Consider the following 22426-nt stretch of genomic DNA (forward strand, 5'->3'; position numbering starts at 1 on the left):
GGAGGCAGATAGCATCTTCCTTTATAAGTCTTTTATAGTTGATTTGAATATTTTTAATACACAAAATAGCTTAGTTCTTTACAGCTGTTCTTTGAACAGTGTTGCTGTTACCGTGTACAATAGTCTCTTGGTTCTGCTCATTTCACTCTTCATTATTTCTTGCAATTCTTTACATGTTTTTCTAAAACTCAACCTGCTTATTATTTCTTTTTTTTTTTAAAAGACATTTTATTTTATTTTATTTTTATTTTTTTGCTAGGCAATGGGGTTAAGTGATTTGCCCAGGGTCACACAGCTAGTAAGTGTTATGTGTCTGAGGCCAGATTTGAACTCAGGTCCTCCTGACTCCAGGACTTGACTCTATCCACTGTACCACCTAGCTGCCCCTGCTCATTATTTCTTACAGCACAGTTGTGTTCCATCACAGTCACATACCACAACTTGTTTAGACATTCCCCAGTTGATAGGCATCCTCTCGGTTTCTCAGTTTGCACTACAAAGAAAGCTGCTATAAATATTTTAGAATATATGGATTCTTTTCCTTTTTCCCTGATCACCTTGAGAAAGGGTATATATACTCAGTTTTATAACTCTTTGGGTATAATTCCAGATTGCTGTCCAAAATGGTTAGATCAGTTCACAGTTCTACCAACAGTGTTTTAATGTCCCAATTTTTCCACATCTCCTCCAACATTTGTCATTTTCCCCTACTGTCATTTTAGTGAATCTGGTAGCTGTGAGATGATATCTCAGAGTTGTTTTAATTTGCATTTCTCCAATCAATAATGATTTGTAGTATTTTTCTTATGATTACATATAGCTTTGATTTCTTTATCCAGAGACTTCATCCAGAAATATTGGCTTATTGACTTCACTTAAACATGAAGAATAGTAATGCATAGTTGTATTGGTACCAAGACGGAGAATGGAAGAAAGTGAGACCAGAGCAGGGATACTCTGGGAGAAGAGTTTTGGATGGAGGGATTAAATAAATAACGGTCATGATGAGGAAGAAGAATAGATTTGGGAGCAGTGAGCCAAACGGAAGAAGATTATGTGATTCTAATTGTATTCTGCTCATTGCAGTTAATATACTGTCATTTGTGAATTAGAAACAGAGAGCCTTAACAACAGTGGGAAGTGCCCCCCCCCCCGCCTTTTTGGGGATTTAATGGAGGGACATCTTCCATGACATTGGTAAATGCTTAAGTATATAGCTCTTCAATTAATACCTCACTTCATGTCATTGTTTAGCCAATTGTTGGATAAGGTTAAATGAATAGTTGAGTCTTTTGTGGAGTCTTATATCATTTTGATATTCTCTTGAGAGATACCTTGGTGGAAGAGAGCTTTCAAGGCTGCATTGTGTATGTTAAAAGTTAAATGTTTTAGTTAACCAATGTCAGGAGACATATGAGTTGGTGGTTGCTAATTTCATCTTGGTTCCTTTAGAGTGGTAAAAGTTCTGTTTGTGATATTTTTGCATTCTTTTGCCATTTTCTTCCTGCATTACTTATCTGCCCACAAATACATTTTGAATATAGACAGGTAACTAATTATCTCAAGTCTTGATCTCTTGTGCTTTTACAGATGTGTCACCTCCAATGCAGGTTACTTCTCTGTCTTCTTGGTTAGGTGTAGCCATGTTTTCCTGTTTTGTTATAGTACATTGGGTACAGAAGTGCACCCAGTCTAATCGTTGTGGTTCTGCTATTATTGCTGTTGAAAATAAATCACTGTAATGGGGCAGCTAGGTGGGGCGGTGGATAGAACACCAGTCCTGGACTCAGGAGGACTTGAGTTCAAATGCGGCCTCAGACACAAAACATTCACTAACTGTGTGACCCTGGGCAAATCACCTAATCCCATTACGTAGCAAAAAAAACAACACAAAAAACAAAACAAAACCAAAAACAAAAATAAATCACTGTAAAAATGATGATAGATTTATTTTACTTTTATTCTGTTTGTTGGCCTCCTCTAGTTTCATTTATGAATAGGACAGTCTGGTTTAGCCGAATCTGGTGTTAAATTCTCTACAGGCTGATTTTCTCCTCTTTTCACACTCTTTACAGAGATGATATTGCTCACAGTTTTCTGTTTTCCTTTAGCCCTTTTCATTGTTGTGGCTTTCCATTTACCAAGGGGAGTAAGTGTTGGTTGACTAAGCAATTTTCTGAGTTCTTTCAGTCTCTTGGTTGTGGTAGTTGTGTTGCATTCGTTTAACTTCTTTAGGAAATGGTAATATAGTCAGTTTTTCTACTATTCTCTCTCTCTCTCTCTCTCTCTCTCTCTCTCTCTCTCTCTCTCTCTTTGTCTCTCTCTCATAGGAGCATTGGAATTGGAGCTGGGAAGAACTTTAGAGGCTATTTAATTGTGCAGGCGAGGCATCTCAGGTCCAGAAAGGTTAAATAAATGATTTACCTGTCTTGCTTTAAACAGGTCAGCTTGGAGCTCCTGAAATTGAAAACTGAAAAACACTGAAAAGCCTTCTCATCTTTATCTTTTTTTATAGGTTTTAAAAAAATTTTTGTTCAGATCTGTTTGTACATGACTATAACATGGCTGATTCTGAAATGACTGCTAAATCTGTTAGTGCAGGGGAAAGTAAAGTGAATTTGCAGTCACAGTTCTTGGGTTTGAATTTTGGTTCTGCCTGTATTAATTTAAACAGGTCCTTTTATCTTTCTCTGGTCTTCAGTTACAAAATGATTGATTATATAATCTCTTAAGTTATATGCTAGGTCTAAGTGTAATCTGTAAATAACACTTTTAAAACAAAATTGAGTTACTTTTTCATACGCTGGTAGAGCTATCTATCCTACATAGGGAAGGCATCTTGCTTTTTGGTCAGGTGGGCAACAAGTTGAATTGGTACTCTGTAATGTTGACAGAACAAAGAAATTCTTCTCAAAATATGAGATTCAGACCACTAGAATATTTTTTTAATTAGAACATCTTTCAAAATGCATAATATATCCCTTTCTTGAAAGACTCTACTTGATTTTCCCTCAGCTGTCTTCCTAGATTCATCCTCTATGTTAAAAGCTAACATAAAAATACAAAAGCTTAAGAATTGGGTACTATGTCATTTCTGGCAACGTGATTAATTTTCTTCCCTTGGAAAAAGGGAGGACTAAGAAGACACCTGTATGTTTCATGGCAATTGTAAATACTGTACCTCCTGTTTAGATTGTCTGACATTCATATTTTCAGGATATTAAAAAAAACAAAATGAAACCCCAGTCCTTTTTTCTTGCAGACTATTAAAACATCACCATTTGAGAATGACTTGATGCCAAGTTAAAAAGGATAAGATCATACATTTAGAGATAAAAAGAAGCTCAGAGAAAATCTAGTTCAAAGTCTCCATTTTATACATTAGAAAATGGGAGACTGAGAGCTTAAGCAACTTGCCTGTAGTCACTCAGGTAGGTTAGAGGTACTGATGGACCTATATATAGGTGTGTGTGTATATATATTTATATGTATGTGTGTATGTATGTGTAGATATATAGGTAATTGGTCCATCTTACTGCATAGAGATGGCTTCTGTCTACTTGATTTTTCCATGTGTGGGTAGGGTAAGCTCTTTCAGTGGTTTATGGATCTCATTGAGGGTACTCTGCAGTGGTCTAACACTTGATAGAATCAGAAAAATGTTATCCACAAACAGACATATCTGGAGCATCTTACCATCTGTAGGGAATCCTTCTTGTATTGGACACCCTCCATGATGGTAGCAAACACCCTTGACGAGCCTGTTTTATTCCTCACTCATCTCTTTTGTTACATTTTTGAAGGGATCTTGACATATATGTGAAAGGCACCCTGGTGGAAGAGAGCCTTTAAGCTGATATTTTGCTGTATTGAATCAATTGCTTAAAATAAAATGTCACCCAACAAGCCTAAGGGAAGCTTAGATGCTTTACACCTTTCAGCCAGTTGTATGACTGTAAAGATGTGGTCTCCAAATACCAGATTTTTGGAAAGGCCACCTAGACCTCTGTAAAATGAAGGAGTTGGACTCAATGATCTCTATGATTCCTTACAGCTATCAGTCTATGGGTTTATAATCTTAGAATCATGCAGGGTGCTACCAGGTGTTTTTTTAAACAATTGAAAGTATCAGCTAATTTATGTTAGTTTTGCATCCTAGTACACACTGAATGTCTTTTCACTACATGTTTGTTTTCAAGTTGGTGAAATAGTATTAGTTGAGAATCTGTGCAACTTTTTTCATCCCAACTCTAAGTTGGGGAGGGAGGAAGCATGCGGACAGGTAAAAGGAACAATGCAGTTTCTTTGAATTATAATAAATCTTAATTTGATGTCTCATTGTGGCTTGGAAGGGACCTAGGTTCTTAAAGGCTTTGCTGGATAAATGCAAACTTGAGCAGATTCTACTTGATACAGAGGCTACCAGGACAGACACAGACTGACTGACAGTCAATTAAGAAGTATATATTAAGTATCTACTCTGTGTCAGGCACTGTGCTAAGGGCTGAGAATACAAAGAAATGGAAAAACCCTGCCATTGAGGAGCTCACATTCTAGTGAGGAAGACAACATGTAAATAACTATGCACATAGAAAATATATACTGTACAGTATAAATGGAAGGTATTCTTAGAGGGAAGTCACTAGCAGTGGGAAGGGGGAGGGGATGTGGGGTGGACCAACCAGGAAAGGCCTCTTGCAGAAGATGACATTTGAACTGAGTGTTAAAGGAGGTCAATGAAGCTAGGAGGCTGAGGTGAGGAGGAGAGTATTCAAACATGAGAGACAACTGGTAAAAATGCATGGAGTTGGGAAGTGGAGTATGCTGTGTGAGAAACAGTAATTAGGCCAGTGTGCTGAATTGTATAGGAGGTAGAGGGGAAAGTGTAAGTGTAAGAAGATGGGAAAGATAGAAATGGGCCAGGTTATAAAGGACTTGAAATGTCCAGCAGGATTTTATATCTGATCCTAGGAGTAACAGGTGTCTCTTAGAGTTTATTATGAGTGAGGGGGTGTTGACGTGATCAGAACCGTACTTTAGGAAAATCACTTTGGTAGCTGAGTGAAGAATGGATTGGAGTGGGAAAAGACTTGAGGCAGGGAGACCAACCAAAAGGCTTTTGTGATCATGTGGTTGTGAGGTAATGAGGGCCCATACCAGGATGTGGCTGAATAGAGAGAAGTCATGACAGTAGAAGCAAGACTCTGCATGACAGACATTGGTTAGGTGGGGTGAGTTGAGTTGAGGAGTCAGTTGAGGATGAAACTGAGATGGCAAGCCTGCTTGGCTGGGTGGCAATGCCCTTGACAGTAATAGGAAAGGTGGGAAGAGGATGAAAAGATAATGAGTTCTGTTTTGTACATGTTGAGGTTGAGATGCTTGTATGACATCCATTTTGAGCTGTCCAAGAGGCATTTGGTGATGTGGGACTGGAGAGAGCTCAGGCAAGAGACTAGGTCTGAATATTTGGGAATCACAATCCCATCCATGGAAGCTAGTGAGGTCAGCAAGCAAGCTAGGCTGGCTAGATAGATAGATAATTGATTATGTGCTTACTGTGTACCAGGCACAGTGCTAAGCACTAGGATACAAATATAAGCAAGTAAGACACTCCTTGTTCTCCAGGAGCTCACAGTATAATGGATGAAGACAACACATAAAGAGGAATTAACAAATGGGCTTTGAGGATGGGAGGTGGCGACACTGGGGGTACTAATCTGCACTGTAGCCAGGAAGTTCTAGGCAAGATAAGGTAAAACTTTGCTGTTCAGAGCTGAGGGTTATAAGGGTAGAATACAGGGTTGTGATAGGTGGGTTGGGGCAAATTAGGACTACAACCAGAGTGTAGGCCCCCCACGTGTAGCTTGGTGAGATAACCAGAAAGTGGATAGTATCATCTGTGAATCAGACTAATTAAATACATTATAGTGAGGATTGGGTACTAGGTCATGATTTAATTATTATTGGTTTTTGGTAATACTAACTACAGATTGTCTACTAAAGTGTGGAAAGGTTGCGATTTGTGTTGGTAGAGAGGATATGTGTATGAAATCATGAATATTTTTGAAATATGGAAGTGTAGGATGACTGCTGTTTGAAATGGTTATAACAACTTGTTTTCATAATCTTGTTCAGAGAAGTCTGAGAAAATTTTTTTGCTGAACTTCAGTATAATGAAGAAATTTGCTGCAAAAGAAACTTAACTATAGATAAGCCACCTTAAAATACCCCTAAATAGTCAATGAGTCTTGTAAGTTTTCTCTGTAGTTTTACTCATTATTTCTAGTAAAGTATTGGAAACAGATGTTCCATTTTAGCAGGAATTCTGAACATTTTTTGTGCCATGGACCCCTTTGGCAGTCAGTCTGGTAAAGTCTGTGGACCCCTTCTCAGAGTAATGGTTTTAAATAATTGAAGCAAATTGCCAGTGAGAGGTTGGTAACAATAACAATGTCATTTTTTTTTCCTGTTCAAATTCCTGGACTCCTTGAAATCTATGCATAGGCTCCTTGGGGGTCCACCGATCCTTACTTTATAGTGTGTTTATATGTGAAGGACCTGTAAGATTTCAGTGAATTCTAAGTACTGTTTTCCAGTGGCAGAATAAAGATTTGTCAGTATTGGTCCAGCCAAATGAAAATGAAAAATAAGAAATTTTGGTTGTTCCTTGGTTTGTCTACAACCAGGGGTGGGGAACCTGCAGCCTCGAGGCCACATGTGGCCCTCTAGGTTCTTAAGTGCGACCTTTTGACTGAATCCAAACTTCACAAAACAGATCCTTTTACTAAGGGAGTTCGTTCTGTGAAGTTTGGATTCAGTCAAAAGGCCGAACTTGAGGACCCAGAGAACCACATGTGGTGTCAAGGCTGCGGGTTCCGCACCCCTGCACTATCCTTTTCCTATTGCGGGGGTGGGGGGGTGGGGGGGTGGGGAACCTCACCTGACAGCTCAAAATATTCACTTTGACATGTGAATATCTATTTTGGGATGGAATCATAGTTACTTAATGATATTACCCTTTGAGTTGAGTCACTCTGGTAAATCATTAGAGTGGAGGAAATAGCTTCAGTGTTGATATATGTTGATTATTGAGAAACTTATTTATAATAAGATCATGAAATTCTTTTCTGTAATTTTCCCTTTACTCCTTGGTGAATTACAGGGAATGTTTGAAAGTTTTTTTTTCTCTCTGAGTTTATTTATTTACTGTGCATTTTTTGTAATTAATGTTTGTTCTTTTTTAGGACATTCAGTCAGAAGAAGGCTGCAATTGAGAGAGAATATGCACAGGTAAGCTCTGGGGCAAGATTCCTCAGCAGGCTCATTAAGGTATTTAAAAATGGCTGGCTGAGCAAATTAGAATTGCCAGAGGCTTCCCTCTATACCTTTTTCCCATGCTTTGAGGGCGGCTCTCCATCCCTTGGAAGGCCATCTGGCCCCTTTTCCACCTTCTGTTTATGAGGATTTGTATGAGGAATTGAATATTTCCTTACCAGAAAGTTAGTTACCCCTGCTATGGGAAAAGCAATTGTTTATTGTTATGTTCTGTGATTATAATAATGTGACTAATAGCTCTTACTGTTGCTGCCAGTAATTTCTATGAATGCTAGAATCCTTGGCTTCCAGAAGCTCCATTCTTATGATATGGGTCTTCCTGCATAAGAGGAATTGGTTTAAATATATTATATTCTGTAATGTTTGCTGGGTTTCTAGCTCTGTTAGTAGAACTTATAACAGCACCTTAGGAGGTGAGTTGGATGTTTCTGATAGAATTGTAAGGATTTTCTTTCTTTAAAATTATAGCCTTAGTTAGGCCTAAATAGTTAAGTGCTATCTGTGCCAGCATCTTACTGATGAAATTATGTTGTTAGGTGTACGGGAGTAAGTAAGTATATGTCCTAGCAAAGGAATAGCTTGTTGGAGTTTGGAAGGTTCAGATTTGTCCATTAGAGGGAATTACTTTTCTGCATAGAAGTGTTAAACTTTAATATCTCCAGCTTAAGCTTGTTTAGACACATTGATTATTTAATTAAACCCAATCATAAATAACCCAATAACTTGAGACTCATTTGATTTCCCAGCTTTTTGTGACAATGCCATTATTTGGCAACATTTTATGGAAAATAGAAGGGGGGTATGTGTATGTATGTTTATATTTATAGGCTGTTATCATGACTTTAAAATTTAAGCTTTTTCTTGCTGCCCCAAACAAACACTCATCAAAGGAGTTAGAGGTTTTAACATGGAAAAAAAACAAGGTTGAGACTTAATAGTCTTCAAGTGTAAGGTAACATATTATATGGAAAGAGAAGAGCAATTGATTCTTTTTACTAGGGACAGATTAGGAAAATAGGGATAAATTTGTGGTGTTAAGAATTCCGTTTAAATATCAGAAACTTCTGACAATATAAATTTTATGAGGTACAAGAAATAAAGAAATGATTGTATGTATAAAAGGGGGGAAGAAAGTTGGATAGCATTCACATTGGAACCCCAGGACTAGTCCCAATTATCATAGACTCATACATTTTATATCCGGAAGGGACTTTAGAGATCAACTAGTTCAGTCCCCTTATTTTACCGATGAGTCAGCTGAGGTAGTGAGGTCCAGAAAGGTTAAATAACTTCAAAGGTCACATTGGTAGTAAGTGACAGAGTTGGAATTTGAAATGCCTCTGAATACAACCCTTTTTACTACACCATGTTGCTTTGTAGTATTTCTGTACACAGCTGGTACCCCAACACATCTGGAAGTGACTCCTTCCTTTCTCTTTTGCTATCATTATTCTCCCTTTTTAGATGGAACCCCAAACCTAGAAGAATTAAAATACAGGAGAGGGAGGAATAGTGATCATCACATTAAAGACAGGACATCTAAGTAGAAAGTGTCCCAACAGAAGGAACAACTCATCTCTTATCTAAAAGAAGAAAAGATTAATACTATTTTAGCTTTAATTTAATTTAGTGTTTGCATTAAGATGCAGGTTCAGATCAAGATAGAGCTATCTAGGTTCTCAGCCATTTTATCCCTAGATCTAGAGGTGGAAAGGACCTCAGAGGAGATCAGTAGACTATGTACTAAAGACTGTGCAGAGATTTTTTTTTTTATCCTTGAACAAGTAACAAGAGATCAGAATTCCTGACATCTAACTGTTTACATTGCAGGGGTGGGCAACCTACAGTCTCGAGGCCACATATGGCTCTCTAGGTCCTCGGGTGTGGCCCTTTGACTGAGTCCAAGTTTTAGGAACAAATCCTTTTGTTAAGGGGATTTGTTCTGTGAAGTTTGTATTCAGTCAAAGGGCCACACTTGAGGACCTAGAGGGTCACATGTGGCCTCAAGGCCACAAGTTCCCTATCCCTGGTCTACAATATAGCCCTTAACTTGAAAATGAAGTGAGGAAGGAGGACCTCCAAAATAGTTGTCACAGTGTTTTACCACTACTTATGTTCCCTTGGTTCTCAGGAGAGATCCTTAAGTCCTTAGTCAGAGCCGCCTTGTAAGTAGACGTGTTATATAATATGTTGCAGACGAAGATAATAGCAGATGTCCGTTAAGATGAAGACATATCCTAAAATGTCTGAACTCAAAATCATCCTTATGGCATGGAGGCAACCCCTCACAAGCTCTGCCAGAAGAGCACCAAATTTGGGAGGTCCTGCTAAGATGCTAAGTCTTCAGGCGAGGGCATGGTGGACCTAGATAGTGGCATGAACAGTCACAGGAGGGCTCAGCTCCCATACATGTACTCCAGCCAAAGAATTAAAAAGAGCTAAAAAGAGCACTAGACTGAATAATGATCCAAGAAATCCCAAAACAAAGTAAATTAAGTCCTGTCTAACCTAGGACTGTGCAAAAGGACAGCTAGAGATACTAGACAAGGGGGAGCAGCTAGGTGGTGCAGTGGATAGAGCACCAGCCCTGACGTCAGGAGGACCTGAGTTCAAATGCGGCCTGAGACCAAACACTTGACACTTACTAGCTGTGTGACCCTGGGCAAGTCACTTAACCCCAATTGCCTTAAAAAAAACCAAAACCCCCCCCCAAAAAACCAAGATACTAGACAAGGCAGAAAGAGCACAAATAAATAAGTTAGCAATGTGTCAGTATGGACTAGAGATGCTCTGGGAGAATCTGAAGCTTATAGCAAGGACTCTGGACCCAGGGGCAGGAAAACTGTATTTCTCAGATGAGAAACTGCAGGGTGATTGGAAAGCCATAGCCCTTTGGCAACAGTAACTGAAGGACACAGGGCTAGAAACTGTCAGCCTTCCAACTGGGATTGCCCCTTTATTGCTAAAAGGTTGCAGCACTCAAAACCTTGAGGGACCAGGGGCCCTGAAACCTGCCGCTTTTCTGAATACAGAAATACTGGGGGAAGCAGAAACCAGCAGCATGGTGTAATGGTTGGGGGTGGGGTGTCGAGGAATATCTAAGCTCAAATACCAGCCCAGACTTTAACTAGATGTGTGACCCTGGGCAAATCACCACACCACTCTGCTCTGGTTTCTTGTCTATAAAAAATGAGAAGTTTAGACTCAGTGGCCTCTAAGGTGTCTCTAAGGTTCCTCCCATCTCTAAGTCTAGATGTTATGGTCCTCTTTGAAAATGAAAGACAAGCAACAGCATCATCTCTAAGTATGAGCCTATGAAATTGAAGTCAAGATCAAACAAGGCTCTACCGGCCCATCCAAGAGTGCAGGTGGCCCATCCAAGAGTGCAGATGGCCCAGAGATGAAAGTACCAAATCATAAACTAAGGCTAGAACTATGAAAAAACAAAATACCAAATATGAATAGCATGGATCTAGAGATACCCAAGAGACAAAATGAGATGAAGAGAACAACTCCAAAATAATTACAAACCCAACCTTGGGGAGAAAAAAATTAGCTTGGTCACAAGCACTACAAAAAGTATTTGAAAGAAATGGGGAAAAAAAAACAGTTTAAAAAAAACAACGAAATTATAAGTAAAATAAGTTCTGGAGGAACTGGAAGGAGAATAAATAACTTATAAAAGAGGAAACTTACCCAAATAAGGGACTCTCTGAAAATTAGAATAAACCAAATAGAAATCAGTGATTCTACAAAACAAGAAAAAATTACATTAAAATCAAAAGATGGAAAAAAAATTAGAAGAGACTTTCAGATATCTACTGTCAAAAACAACTGACCCAAAAAATTTGTCAAGGAGAAATTGAAAATCATCAGACTCGCCTTGGAGTCAGGAGGACCTGAGTTCAAATCTGGCCTCAGACACATAACACTCACTAGCTGTGTGACTTCAGGCAAGTCACTTAGCCCCAAATGCCCCCCCCCCCCCCCCCCAAAAAAGAAGAATCATCAGACTCCCTGATAACTATGACTGAAAAAAAATGCCTCCATAACGTATTCCAAGAAATCATAAATGAAAACTCTCCAGAGCTAGAGGGCCAAGTGAAAATAGAAAGAACCCACTGGTCACCTGTTGAATTCTTTCTAACTCCAGCATTTAGCATAGTACCTGGCACATAATAAATGCTTGTTGACTTGATTAAAATGAAGGCTCTCAGGTATATCATAGCCAAAATCTAGAGATTCCCAGTGAAAGAAAATATTGCAAGCAGTCAGAAAGAAAGGTTCAAATACCCAAGAACTCCAGTCAAGATCACATCTGACTTGCCAGCTAATCTTGTAAAGGACAAGAAAATTTGGGATATGGTATTACAAAAGGAAAATGATAAAGTTTATTACCAAGAATAATTTACCCTGCAAACCTGAATATAGTCTTACTGGTTACCAGCTCCAGTATCATGCTCACATTGTTCCATGTATACCAGTGGTCATCTCTTGGACTAGATGATCTCAAAGATACTTTCTACTTCTAAATCCAATAATCTTTCCTAGTCTTTCAGCAGAAGCAGCTGAAATTTTCTTACAAAGCTCTTTTCACATTCTATAGGACGCCAAATTCCCTTAGAGCCCAACTTCTAGAAACCCTGATCTAGTCTAACCCCCTAATTTCGTAGATGTAGGAATTGAAGCCCAGAGAACTAAAGTGTCGCATCCCAGGCAGTGGCGAGAGCAGGTCTGCTAAACTGATCAATTATTCTTTCCACTAGACCACACTGCCTTCCTTCATGGGGCCATCTTTACAATACTTGAATAACATTTCTACCACTTCTACTATTTTCAAGACTACAGAGCTGTACAAAGAGGTTTCTATGAAGGAGAATGACTGGGAATGTGTCTCCTTATTCTCTGTGTACTGATTTTTTTACATTTTCAACTGTTAATTTTATTGATGTCTTTATTGCATATTTTCTTAGGTAGTCATACTTATTCTTTTATTGTTGGGAGCAAAAATGCAACCTGCTCCTCCTGTCCCTGTTTTCTTGGCTTACTGTGTAGCCAGAGAGTCTTTTTATTTCTGCTCTAGTTGGGAGGAGTCCAGCCTCTGGATGAGGTTGAGTGACTTTAGCTACTTGAGGGACCTTGTTGATAGTCCTTTCTCCCTGTCTTCTCATTCCAGGTAGTTCTTCCCTGCCTTTCTTTGCAGCCTCCTTAGAGGAGCTATCCAACAGGCTGGCGTCCTCCCTCTCATTCTGCTTATTAACTCAAGATACCAGTTCATGCTTGAGCAACTTTAGTCAATTAACGTGACTGGAATACATGAAGGCTACATGATGAATATCATATTTATTACTATCTTACATTACCCCCCCCCCCCATTCTGGATCACATATGTATTGCATTACTTCACCTGACTAGCCTTGTGAAGGAGCAAGTCCTACTCTGTTATTCCAGCATTTCACGTCCTCTCCCCTTTCTGTTGGGCAAGTATCAATAGCACCTTCATTTTAAAAACAAATTTGTTTTAAACAGCTTTTACTGGTGCTAATAAAACTGAGTTTCTTCTATCTTTGAGCATATAATGCTCCCACAAGCTAAATCCCCTTTTCATACAACATTTGTAAAAAAAAATCTAGTTTTTGAAAGATTTGGCTTTTCATTTTTAAACACCTAATTTGCCAGCCCTTCTCCTAACTCCCCCCAGTCATTTTTAAAGCTATCTACTTATTTCACTTAAGCATCTGCATATGACTTCTTCAGTCAACTAATGTGAATTTAACAGGAATTGAAATTGGCTTTGTAACTTCACTGGTAGAGGGAATTTTCAGGCAAGGAAGCTCCTTTTGCCAATGTTAGAGTTTTCTCTGCAACTTAGAGTTTTAGAGAGATAGAGTTTTTAAAGTTTAGAGGTTTTAAACAGCATTGAGATAGAGTGCTGGGGCTTGGAGTCAGGAAGACCTGAGTTCAAATCCAGACTCAGACACTTATTAGCTGTGTAACCCTGGGCAAGTCACTTAACCTCTGTTTGCTTCAGTTTCCTTACTTATAAGATGGGGGTATCTTCCATGGTTGTTGTGAAGATCAAATGGTAAGTGCTATATAAATGTTTGTTGTTGTTGTTGTTATTATTATTATGATACTTAACCCAGGGTCACAAAACCAGTATGTGTAATAGACAAGACTTGGACCCAGGTCTTCCTAGCAGGCTCTGTCCACTACATCATACCATGCTGCCTCTGTGTAATTAATAATTAAATATAAATCCAATGTAGAACACTGATTATAGAAGTGTCTTGCTGTACACAATCCTAGATGCTCCCCTGCCCCCCCCCCCCCATAAAAGGGAAGGGAGTATCACAGAGGATTTGTACAGGAGGTCTTCACATGGTTTTTTGTGAATATTCAAGGATAAAAACGTAAACTGTATTCTACAGAACATTCCAGAATTAACCCCTCAGATATTATTAGGTGACCGTTTTCAAGCAGAAATATTCTCCTGAAGAAATATTGGGACAAATGCACTGTTGGAATTGTGAATGGGTTTGATAACCATTCTGGAGAGCAGTTTGGAACTTTTCCCAAAGGGCTATAAAACTGTGCATACCCTTTCACCCAGTAATACTACTCCGACATCTGTATCCCAAAGAGATCATCAAAAAGGGAGAAGGACCTATTTATACAAAAATATTTATAGCAGCTCTTTTTGTGGTGGCAAAGGCATGGAAATTAAGAGGATATCCATCAATTTGAGGAATGGCTAAGCAAGTTGTCATATATGATCATGTATCTCATGTCTCTTTTCCCCATTGATTTGAGATTTCTTGAAGGTACAGACTAGTGCTTCATCTTTGTATTACCAGGGTTGAGCACATGCCATAGGCATAGCTAATATTTTATAAATATTTGTTGAATTGAATTGAATTGAATAGAAAGAGCATTGGGTGTCAGGTGCTAGGATTAAATGATGTCTTCATTGTCTGTGCTCTCTCTTCTGAGTATGTTCTGTCCTTAGAAACCCTATAATCACCCAAACCTTCTACATACAATTTGTGCAGAATTAAAAATTCATTTTTTTATGGACGTCTTGGTCTATAGTGTAATGTGCCAATCAGTTGTCTGGAGAGTGTGAGGAGAATTGGCATAGTGAGAGAAAGCAGCTGGATGATAAGAGCTGGCCAGTCAAATGTAGAAATGTCAAGCAGAGGATTGGCTTTATGATGACAGTGGAAAAAATAGTAACTCCAACTCATTCAGTGCAAAATTTCTAAGAATGATAAGAACATTATGCCCTTTTCAGAGAATACTGAAGTAAAAGAAGATGCAACCTGGCAGAGAATTATTTATACTGTATGAGAATGTGAAGTGCTGAGCTTTTCAGGGTACCTCTGTATCATTTTATTGTTTATTTATTCAGAAACTTCTTTAGCTGACTATTTTACGGCCACTGTCATTCACAAGTCATATTAGTTATGATAGAGAAGTGCAGCAAATTTATCAATATGACATCAAGAAAGTGTTTTGTTTTTGTTTCTGTTTTTTAGCATTAGAGTTTAGCTTTGCTGCTGACTACCTATGGTGTGAGTCAGTTACATAATCTCCTTGGGCCCAAATGTATCATCAATAAGATGAGGAGATTGGATTAGTTGATGTTTGAATTTCCTTTCAACACTGATTTTAAATGACTTAATGGCTCTGAGCCTTGATTTCCTCTGTTATAAAATGAATAAATTGGATGCTATGGTCTTTAAGCTAATAATCTCACAATCCTAAATTGATTATGAAGCCTATTTTACAAAATATCCAGGGGTATCTCACATTCTTTCATTCAAAGAAAATAAATGCTCTTTTTAAAAAAAAGAAAGAAGGGCTTATAACAGCCGTTGAGTAGAATGAACAGCTGTTGGGATAAAAATCAATGCTAGCTACTGACTTAGCAGGTAGTTAACCACTGGGGCATCAGTAAAATCATTTGGGGTGCTCAAATAGAAATTGCTACAAGCAAGTCTTGGGTAGGAATTCATTCCCTGAAGCCTTGGCAGAATGTGACCAGTGAAAGAAAGATACAAAAGGTTACTGTGGCTGTTGAAAGAGCAGGAAAAGACTGTAGACTAAGGGCGGCTCCTGCCTCCGGACAAGTACAGAGGGAGCAGACTTGGGCCTACTGGCAAATAGCCTGTGGTATTGCACCACTTGTGGTACTGTGCCAATGCAGAGAAGTGATTTGTCTGCTGTTTTTATTCCTGAAGGAGATCACTTTATGAATAAATTAGATATACTGGACCAATAAATTCCTTGCTCCCCTTATTTTATTCTAGAATTAAGAATTTTAGCTTTGCTCATGTTTTATTACCTTTAGGGACTGTTGTTTTCTTGGCGAATTCTATTGGGACAGGGAGCTTTAAAAATGTTACTTCATGGGAACTGCTAGGTGGCACAGTGCATAGAGCACTGGTCCTGGAGTCAGGAGAACCTGAGTTCAAATTCAGCCTCAGGTGTTTACTAGCTGTGTAATCCTGGCAAGTAACTTAAACCTGATTGCCTCAAAAAAAAAAATTCTACTTCATTTAAATTATTGCTGTCAGGTCTTGATTATTGGAATGCATTGGAAGCATGCATTCATGTAAAAAAATACAAAATAGTACATAATCTAACTAGAGCTGTTTTCCTTGGCAATCTGAATTCTAGTGACAAAGATTCCTAGTGAGACAAAGAAATGAAAAATTGTCTTGGGGGAAGAGGTCCAGAAAGGAAGGGTTGAGAGTGGAATAAAGATAGTTCTGACACTCGAACTCTGAAAAGCCCCTTTTGGGTTCTTATCATCCAGCATTGGGTAATAATGACATGTCTGGGAAGACTTCTCTGATACTGTCATGGATATGTAATCTGATTGATGTAGGTATTCCTGAATGAATGAAACTTATCTTTGTCATTCCTCTTGGATTTTTGTCCTCCTGTAGATTCACCACTGGGGGCCTTTACAATATTTGGATAGGAGAGAGGACTTTGCTTTCTGTTTATTATGGCTGTGATATTAGTGGAGCCCACAGACTCTCCATCAGTTTATTCCTTGCATTTACCACATGACCAACTTATGTAATGAAAATTGTTATGGGACAACTTTTTTATTATTTGTCATTTCTTTGCTCAACAGTTTTTATAAAAACACATAAAATGGGAGAGAAAAGGAGCTCCGAAACCTGTAAAATTAGTCTTTTCTCTATTCATGGATAGCTCATCACAAACCTCTTAGCATAGTCACTGAATGGAATTTTGGAGGAAGAGAGGAAATCACCACCGATTTCATTTCTAGTCTTGTCCTTTTCCTTTTCCAATTCTTCATTCTCACAACTTGATGGAAACAGTGTTAGGCCTGGAATAATGTGGAAAGAGGGAGGAATTAGAACTTATTGACATCTTTTGTGGAAATGAATGTTTTCTAAAACCATTTTTCCAGGGCATGGGTCCTGTCATGGTAAGATGTCTTTGACCCACTCATTCATTCAAAAAATAATTAATCACCTGATTTGTGATAATTGTGCTAGGTATTGGGGAAATTAACAAAATGTAGATTAAACGTGATCTTTGCTCTTATGGAACTCAATTCATAGATCTATTCATGATAGAATATTGCATGATAATCATGTTAAAGGGGTACAGATAAAGTGTTCTGTGAGCTCTAGGGTGAAGGTTGGTTCTGACCAAGCTAACCAAGAAAGGCTTCCTGGAGGAAGTGATATTCAAGATGGTTTTTAAAGGAAGAGTAGGAATTTAGCACAAGTAAGAAATAGGAGAAGGAAGGTGTTCTAGGCATAATGCACAGCATGAGCAAAGAAAGGCACAGAAACAGGAAAGAAAAGATATATTTAGAATACAGAGAATTATTCTGTTGGTCTGGAATGTAGAGTGTGTGGAAGGGAAGAATAGGGAAAGTCAAGAAAGGTAACATGGTACTGCTCCCAGGACTTACATACCAGAGAATGTGTTTACATGGAAGATAGGCTAGAGAGGTCTCAAGTTGTTAGTTTATGTGATTCCATTGGCTTACAAGTCAGGATACTGTACTGCGTGTAAATAGAAGAGGGTGTTTTTTTTTCTTCAAATTATAATGCTTTTTATACCTATGGCTTGTGTCCCTTGTCAGTAAGTTCACATGTAATGAAGTACTGAATTGGCAAGGTGTACATTGTAGCCATTTTCTGATTTTGACTCACTAGTTTGATTCCCCATATTGTTAACATGCATCACCAAAGGTCAGTCTTTGAAATGAGATGGTAGAGTTAGTGATATTTAAATGTTCTTTTTTCTTTATGCTATAGTGGTATTTTGACTATTTTTCTAGTACACAAGTCAGATTTCTAAACTGTGTTACTGAGAGCCCATGTTGGAGCATATGCAAATATACACATATAATATCAGGCACTATACTTTGGTTTGTTTGCTTAAATCTGCAGGAATGTTGGCTTACACAAGAGACCAAAAAAGAAATATTGTCCTTTGAGTTCATAAAATGGTTACATTTTATCTTGAATCTTAGCTTGCCATTTATGGTAATACCTCAGCTAACAAATTTTTGGGTACAAAATTTCTTTTAGCTAAGGTTAAGTGTGGAGGAGTTGGGGGAAATTGGGGAAAAATTCTACATTCTTTAGCCCTAGATCATTGGTAGTGATGGCTATAGTACTCTTAGCAATGGGATTCTAAGGGCAAGCCATTATTGCTCTATAAGACTTTTTACTAACAAGTGTCTTTACTTTTAAAACATAAACATAAGCTGACTTCCCCTTCACTGTCTTGCTCCTCCTACCTTGACTCCCTCCTCTTGTCAGTGCCTATATTCACTCGAAGCTATGAAAGGTAGAGAAGAAAAAAAGATTTTATTGGCCTGAAGTATAGTTTGTGTTAGTAGTCCCCACTCTAGAGGGTAAGGAGGGCTTGGGAAGAGATTGTTCTCCCAGAACTCAAACAGCCCAGTCCTCTTGGTAATGGGTGCGGAGTCCCATTTAGCAGCTAAGAGAGCATCTCTAAGCAATGCTTATCTCTACCTCTGATAACAGTTTCTGATGATGAAATGTTTCAGTAGGTATATTCTCTATTCGTTCACATTTAGCTTTAAGGTTTGCAAAGTGCTTTACATATGTTACTTCAATTAATCATCCTTCCCACAACCCTGGGAGCACTGTTATCATTTCCATTTTACAGCAGAGAAAACTAAGGTTGAGAGAGGTTAATTTAACCTTATGCCTCGGTTCAGAAAGCTAAGTAATTGAGATAGAATTTGAACTCTACTCTTCTGTTCTCCAAGTCCAGTACTTTATCTGCTGGGTTACTTAGCGACTTCATTTTGGTGAATTTAGGCTATAACACTAAAAACCTCCTTTTTGTTTGATATTTTGTAGTTTACAGCTTCCATATCCATTTTTACATTGGAACATCAGAGAGATAACGTGATTGTTTTTGGACTCCCAAGCTGGTGTGCTACCTCAAGCTGCTGCACACTTTGTTCCTGGATTTAAATGCCTTTTATACCAACAGCTTCAGAACAGTGTTCATACAGTTTTGTATACTGAGGTCAAGTGTGGTGCTTTGGGGAAAAAATGTTGGATTTGGAATTCAAGAATCTGTGTTCATTTTCTGACTGCCACTTAATACCTGTGTGAACTTGGACCAGTCACTTACATTTCTCTAGGCCTCAGTTTCTTCATCTGCAAAATGAAGGAGTAAAGTAGGTGACCTCCAGAATCCCTTCTGGGTCTAAATTGATGATCTTGATTGGATCTAAGAGTTGATCACTAATGTAGCAGGCACAAAATAAGAATTTGGAGATGTCGTGGGGTAGCAGCAAGTTACTGAACCTTTCTGTGCCTTAGCTACGTATTCTGTGAAATGTAGAGATTGGATTTAATGATATTTAAGATTTCATCTGACTCCAAAAATACACTCATTCTACTTGACAGTTTAGAATTTTATGTTCAAAATGTAAAACAAAATACTATATGAGATTAGAGGGGGAGAATTGTTACTGATGGGGAAAGGAGGAAAGGGAAAATTTCCTAGAGGAGGTAGCATTTGAGATGGGCTTTAAAAAAGATTGGAATTCAACAGGTAAAGAGGGAGGAGGCAGGTTCTTCCAGACATAACAAAATACATGAATACTGAGAGGCACATGCTCAGATTATTTTTTTTATTTACTGATAGTGGTTTGTGATCAAACTTTGGAGACCACTGCTTTAAAGATTACTTATCCATTTCCTGCATTTTACAGATGGGGACACTGATTATAAGAAATAAAGTATGAGATTGTGACTTGCCAGAGGTCACAGAGCTAGTTAGTTCCTACTAGACTTGGAGCTATAAGTCTAAGGCTTTCTCCACACTAATAGTTTTGGTGGAATTTGTGAATAAAAATGTTTTTTTTTTCCCTCTTGAACACAGAGACTTACTGTCAGTTGCTATTTTCTGTGAAAATATTTAGCTTTTAAAAAAAAAGATTTCATAAGAACTATATTATAACCCAACCCCGCCCCCCAAAAAAACCAAAAACTCCCACGGTAGTTCTGAAAACAGCTTCTTTTTGAGTTAAATCATGAAAATGAAATTGTTTGAGCCTTTTATGGTCATTGTTTTTCTTTCCAATTAATGCTTTCAAAAAATTTGTACCTTCTTAGATCTGGTACGCTTAGGTGTTAGGTTGTCTTTTAGCAGTTCTAATACACATTTCAGAAAATCTTTTCATCTTAAAAACTGAAATCTTACTTCCAGTTGGATTGAATGAGGCCTAGACTGATAGGTAAGGCATTTATATAGCACTTTCAGGTTTGCAAAGTGCATTACATATGGTAACACATTTGTAACTTGAGGCACTAAAAGATTTAAAAGAGAATTGTCAAAGTTCACATTTATTTTCTAAATCTAGTTCAAGGGTCCTAGTGACAATGATGTGCATACCTAACTTTATAGGACTTTATTTCATCTTTAACTCTTCTATTACAGTTACTTGTGAATCATAATAGTAATAACTGCCTTTTACATAGGGCCTTAAGGATTATAAAGCTTTTGCATATATTTTTGTTAGATTTTCAAAATAACCCTGTGGTTCTTCTCCACTCAGTCAGAAGTCTCTTCTGTGTGCACATACCCTCCAGTCATGCAGACCTTCATCTAGCCACACCTCTGCAAATGGCAGACATCTTGCCATAGTTTGCCTTGGGGATCCACAAACGTTATGGGAACCTTCCTTGGAGTTCTTGAGAAATCATGCAGGTGGTTATCAGTCATTCCTCACTCCCATGGCCTGACCCTTTACAGATAGATAAAGCATTTGTTAAGCACTTAACTATATGCCAAGCACTTTTACTTCATAATGCCTTGCTTGTAATGTGTTACAGCCTACCTACATACTATATAGGTTTTATTTCCATATATTTTAACTGTGGAAACTGTGTCTCAGACTAGCTAAGTGACATACCCGTTACAGTGAGTAAATGTTAAAGGTGGAATTTGAACCTTGGTTTCATCAGGTTCCAAGGCCAGTGAGACTGTGAACTCCTTAAGAGCAGAAACCTAGTATTATTTCAATCCATCAATCAACATTTATTAAGTGCCTGCTATATGCCATGCCTGGCATTGTTCTAAGTGCTCGGGATACACAAAGAGGCAAAAGACAGTCTCTGCTCTCAAGGAGCTCACAATCTAATGGATTTTTAAAAATACATACAATTATTTATTATTTCATATATATATATCTCTCCTCTCTGGAATGAATATATGATATATATGTGATATGTATGTATATATTTTAGTTTTTTAAATAATATTTTATTTTTCCTAATTGCATGTAAAAAATAATTTTAAGCATTAGTTTTTTAAAATTTTGAGTTCCAAATCCCCTCCCCCCAACCACTGAGATGGTAAGCAATTTGATATGGGTTTGTATGCATTTTTCCTATCCATCTACCTTAGATTACTTTATATATAGTTAATGTTTAGTGGATATTTGTTGAATGATATATGTGTGTACATATCTATATATCTATACATATATACATATATATGAGAGAGAGAGAGCACTTGTAGCATTTGATCTGAAAACCCTTGTCTGGATTATTCTTTTGAAGTTCACCAATAACAGTTTTTTTAAATTGTTGTTTAGCTAGTGCTATTAATTTTTATGAAAAGGGGACAATACCTTTTCCTTTATCCTAAGCATTGTAATAGTACCCCTGTTAGGCTGTGTATACAGTAGGCTCCCAATCAGTATTTGTTCATCAAATGACTGAATTCCTCCATTTATCATTCTTTTTTTTTTTATTGTATGTCTTTGTGGACTCCAATATTGTTCTTGTGGTATATCAATATGGATGATAAGTGAACAGATTATAAGAAATAAAGTAGGAAAATCCAGAGTAAATATACTTAAGGATAGACTAAAAATACACACAAAAACTTGATAACTTGGAAATTATCTACAAATAGTCTCCAAAATTGAGTATAGGCCACATTCCTAAAATGAGGTTTCTTTGAAAGGAAAAAAATAACAAGACACACTGAAAACCAACATAGCACCAATTATAGGCATCACTCAGGATGAATACAAGCTAGGCTTAGGGGAAAAATAGTAAATATGCAGTCATATCACATTTCTATGTGAAAGCTTTAAGAAAATTCTTATATGGTAATTAGGAAGTATAAGAAAATGTGCCACAGTATCACATTCAGTTGATGGCACTTATTTACATGTTCCTTATAAAATGCTTTAATAATTGACATTATCTCACTTTAGCCTCACAGCCCTATGAGATCCAATGGAATTGTAGATAAGGCATCCTGGATTTCAAGAAGGGAAGAGCCTTAAGGTCTCACAGCCCAGGAAGTGGGCTTAGCCTCACATATATTCTAATAAAAAGTCCTTGCTAAGAGTTACCTAGTTGTGATGGAAGTCTCTTCTTTCTGTGATAGTCAGGGAGAAATAAGATATATGAGCAGTTTGTGTCCAGAGAGGAAAAAAAAGAATCTTTAAGCAGAGTCATCAAAACAATGGCTTCTGGCAGGATAAAAGGTGGGAGAACCAAAAAAATGTGCCATGATCTCTTTTGTA

The 22426-nt window shown here is 37.8% G+C and overlaps 1 protein-coding gene across 3 annotated transcripts in view; it reads left to right on the forward strand.

The window, feature by feature from the left end:
- FCHSD2 (FCH and double SH3 domains 2) overlaps nt 1–22426 on the forward strand; it is a 352645-nt gene that overhangs the window by 62913 nt on the left and 267306 nt on the right. For all 3 annotated transcript variants that reach the window (XM_027848012.1, XM_027848010.1, XM_027848011.1), the window contains exon 3: nt 7245–7290. In XM_027848012.1, coding sequence (XP_027703813.1) covers nt 7245–7290 — 46 coding nt within the window. The remainder of the gene's footprint in view (nt 1–7244; nt 7291–22426) is intronic.

Source organism: Vombatus ursinus, unplaced genomic scaffold, assembly GCF_900497805.2.
Source record: "Vombatus ursinus unplaced genomic scaffold, bare-nosed wombat genome assembly UNPS02005659.1, whole genome shotgun sequence".
NCBI lineage: Eukaryota > Metazoa > Chordata > Mammalia > Diprotodontia > Vombatidae > Vombatus > Vombatus ursinus.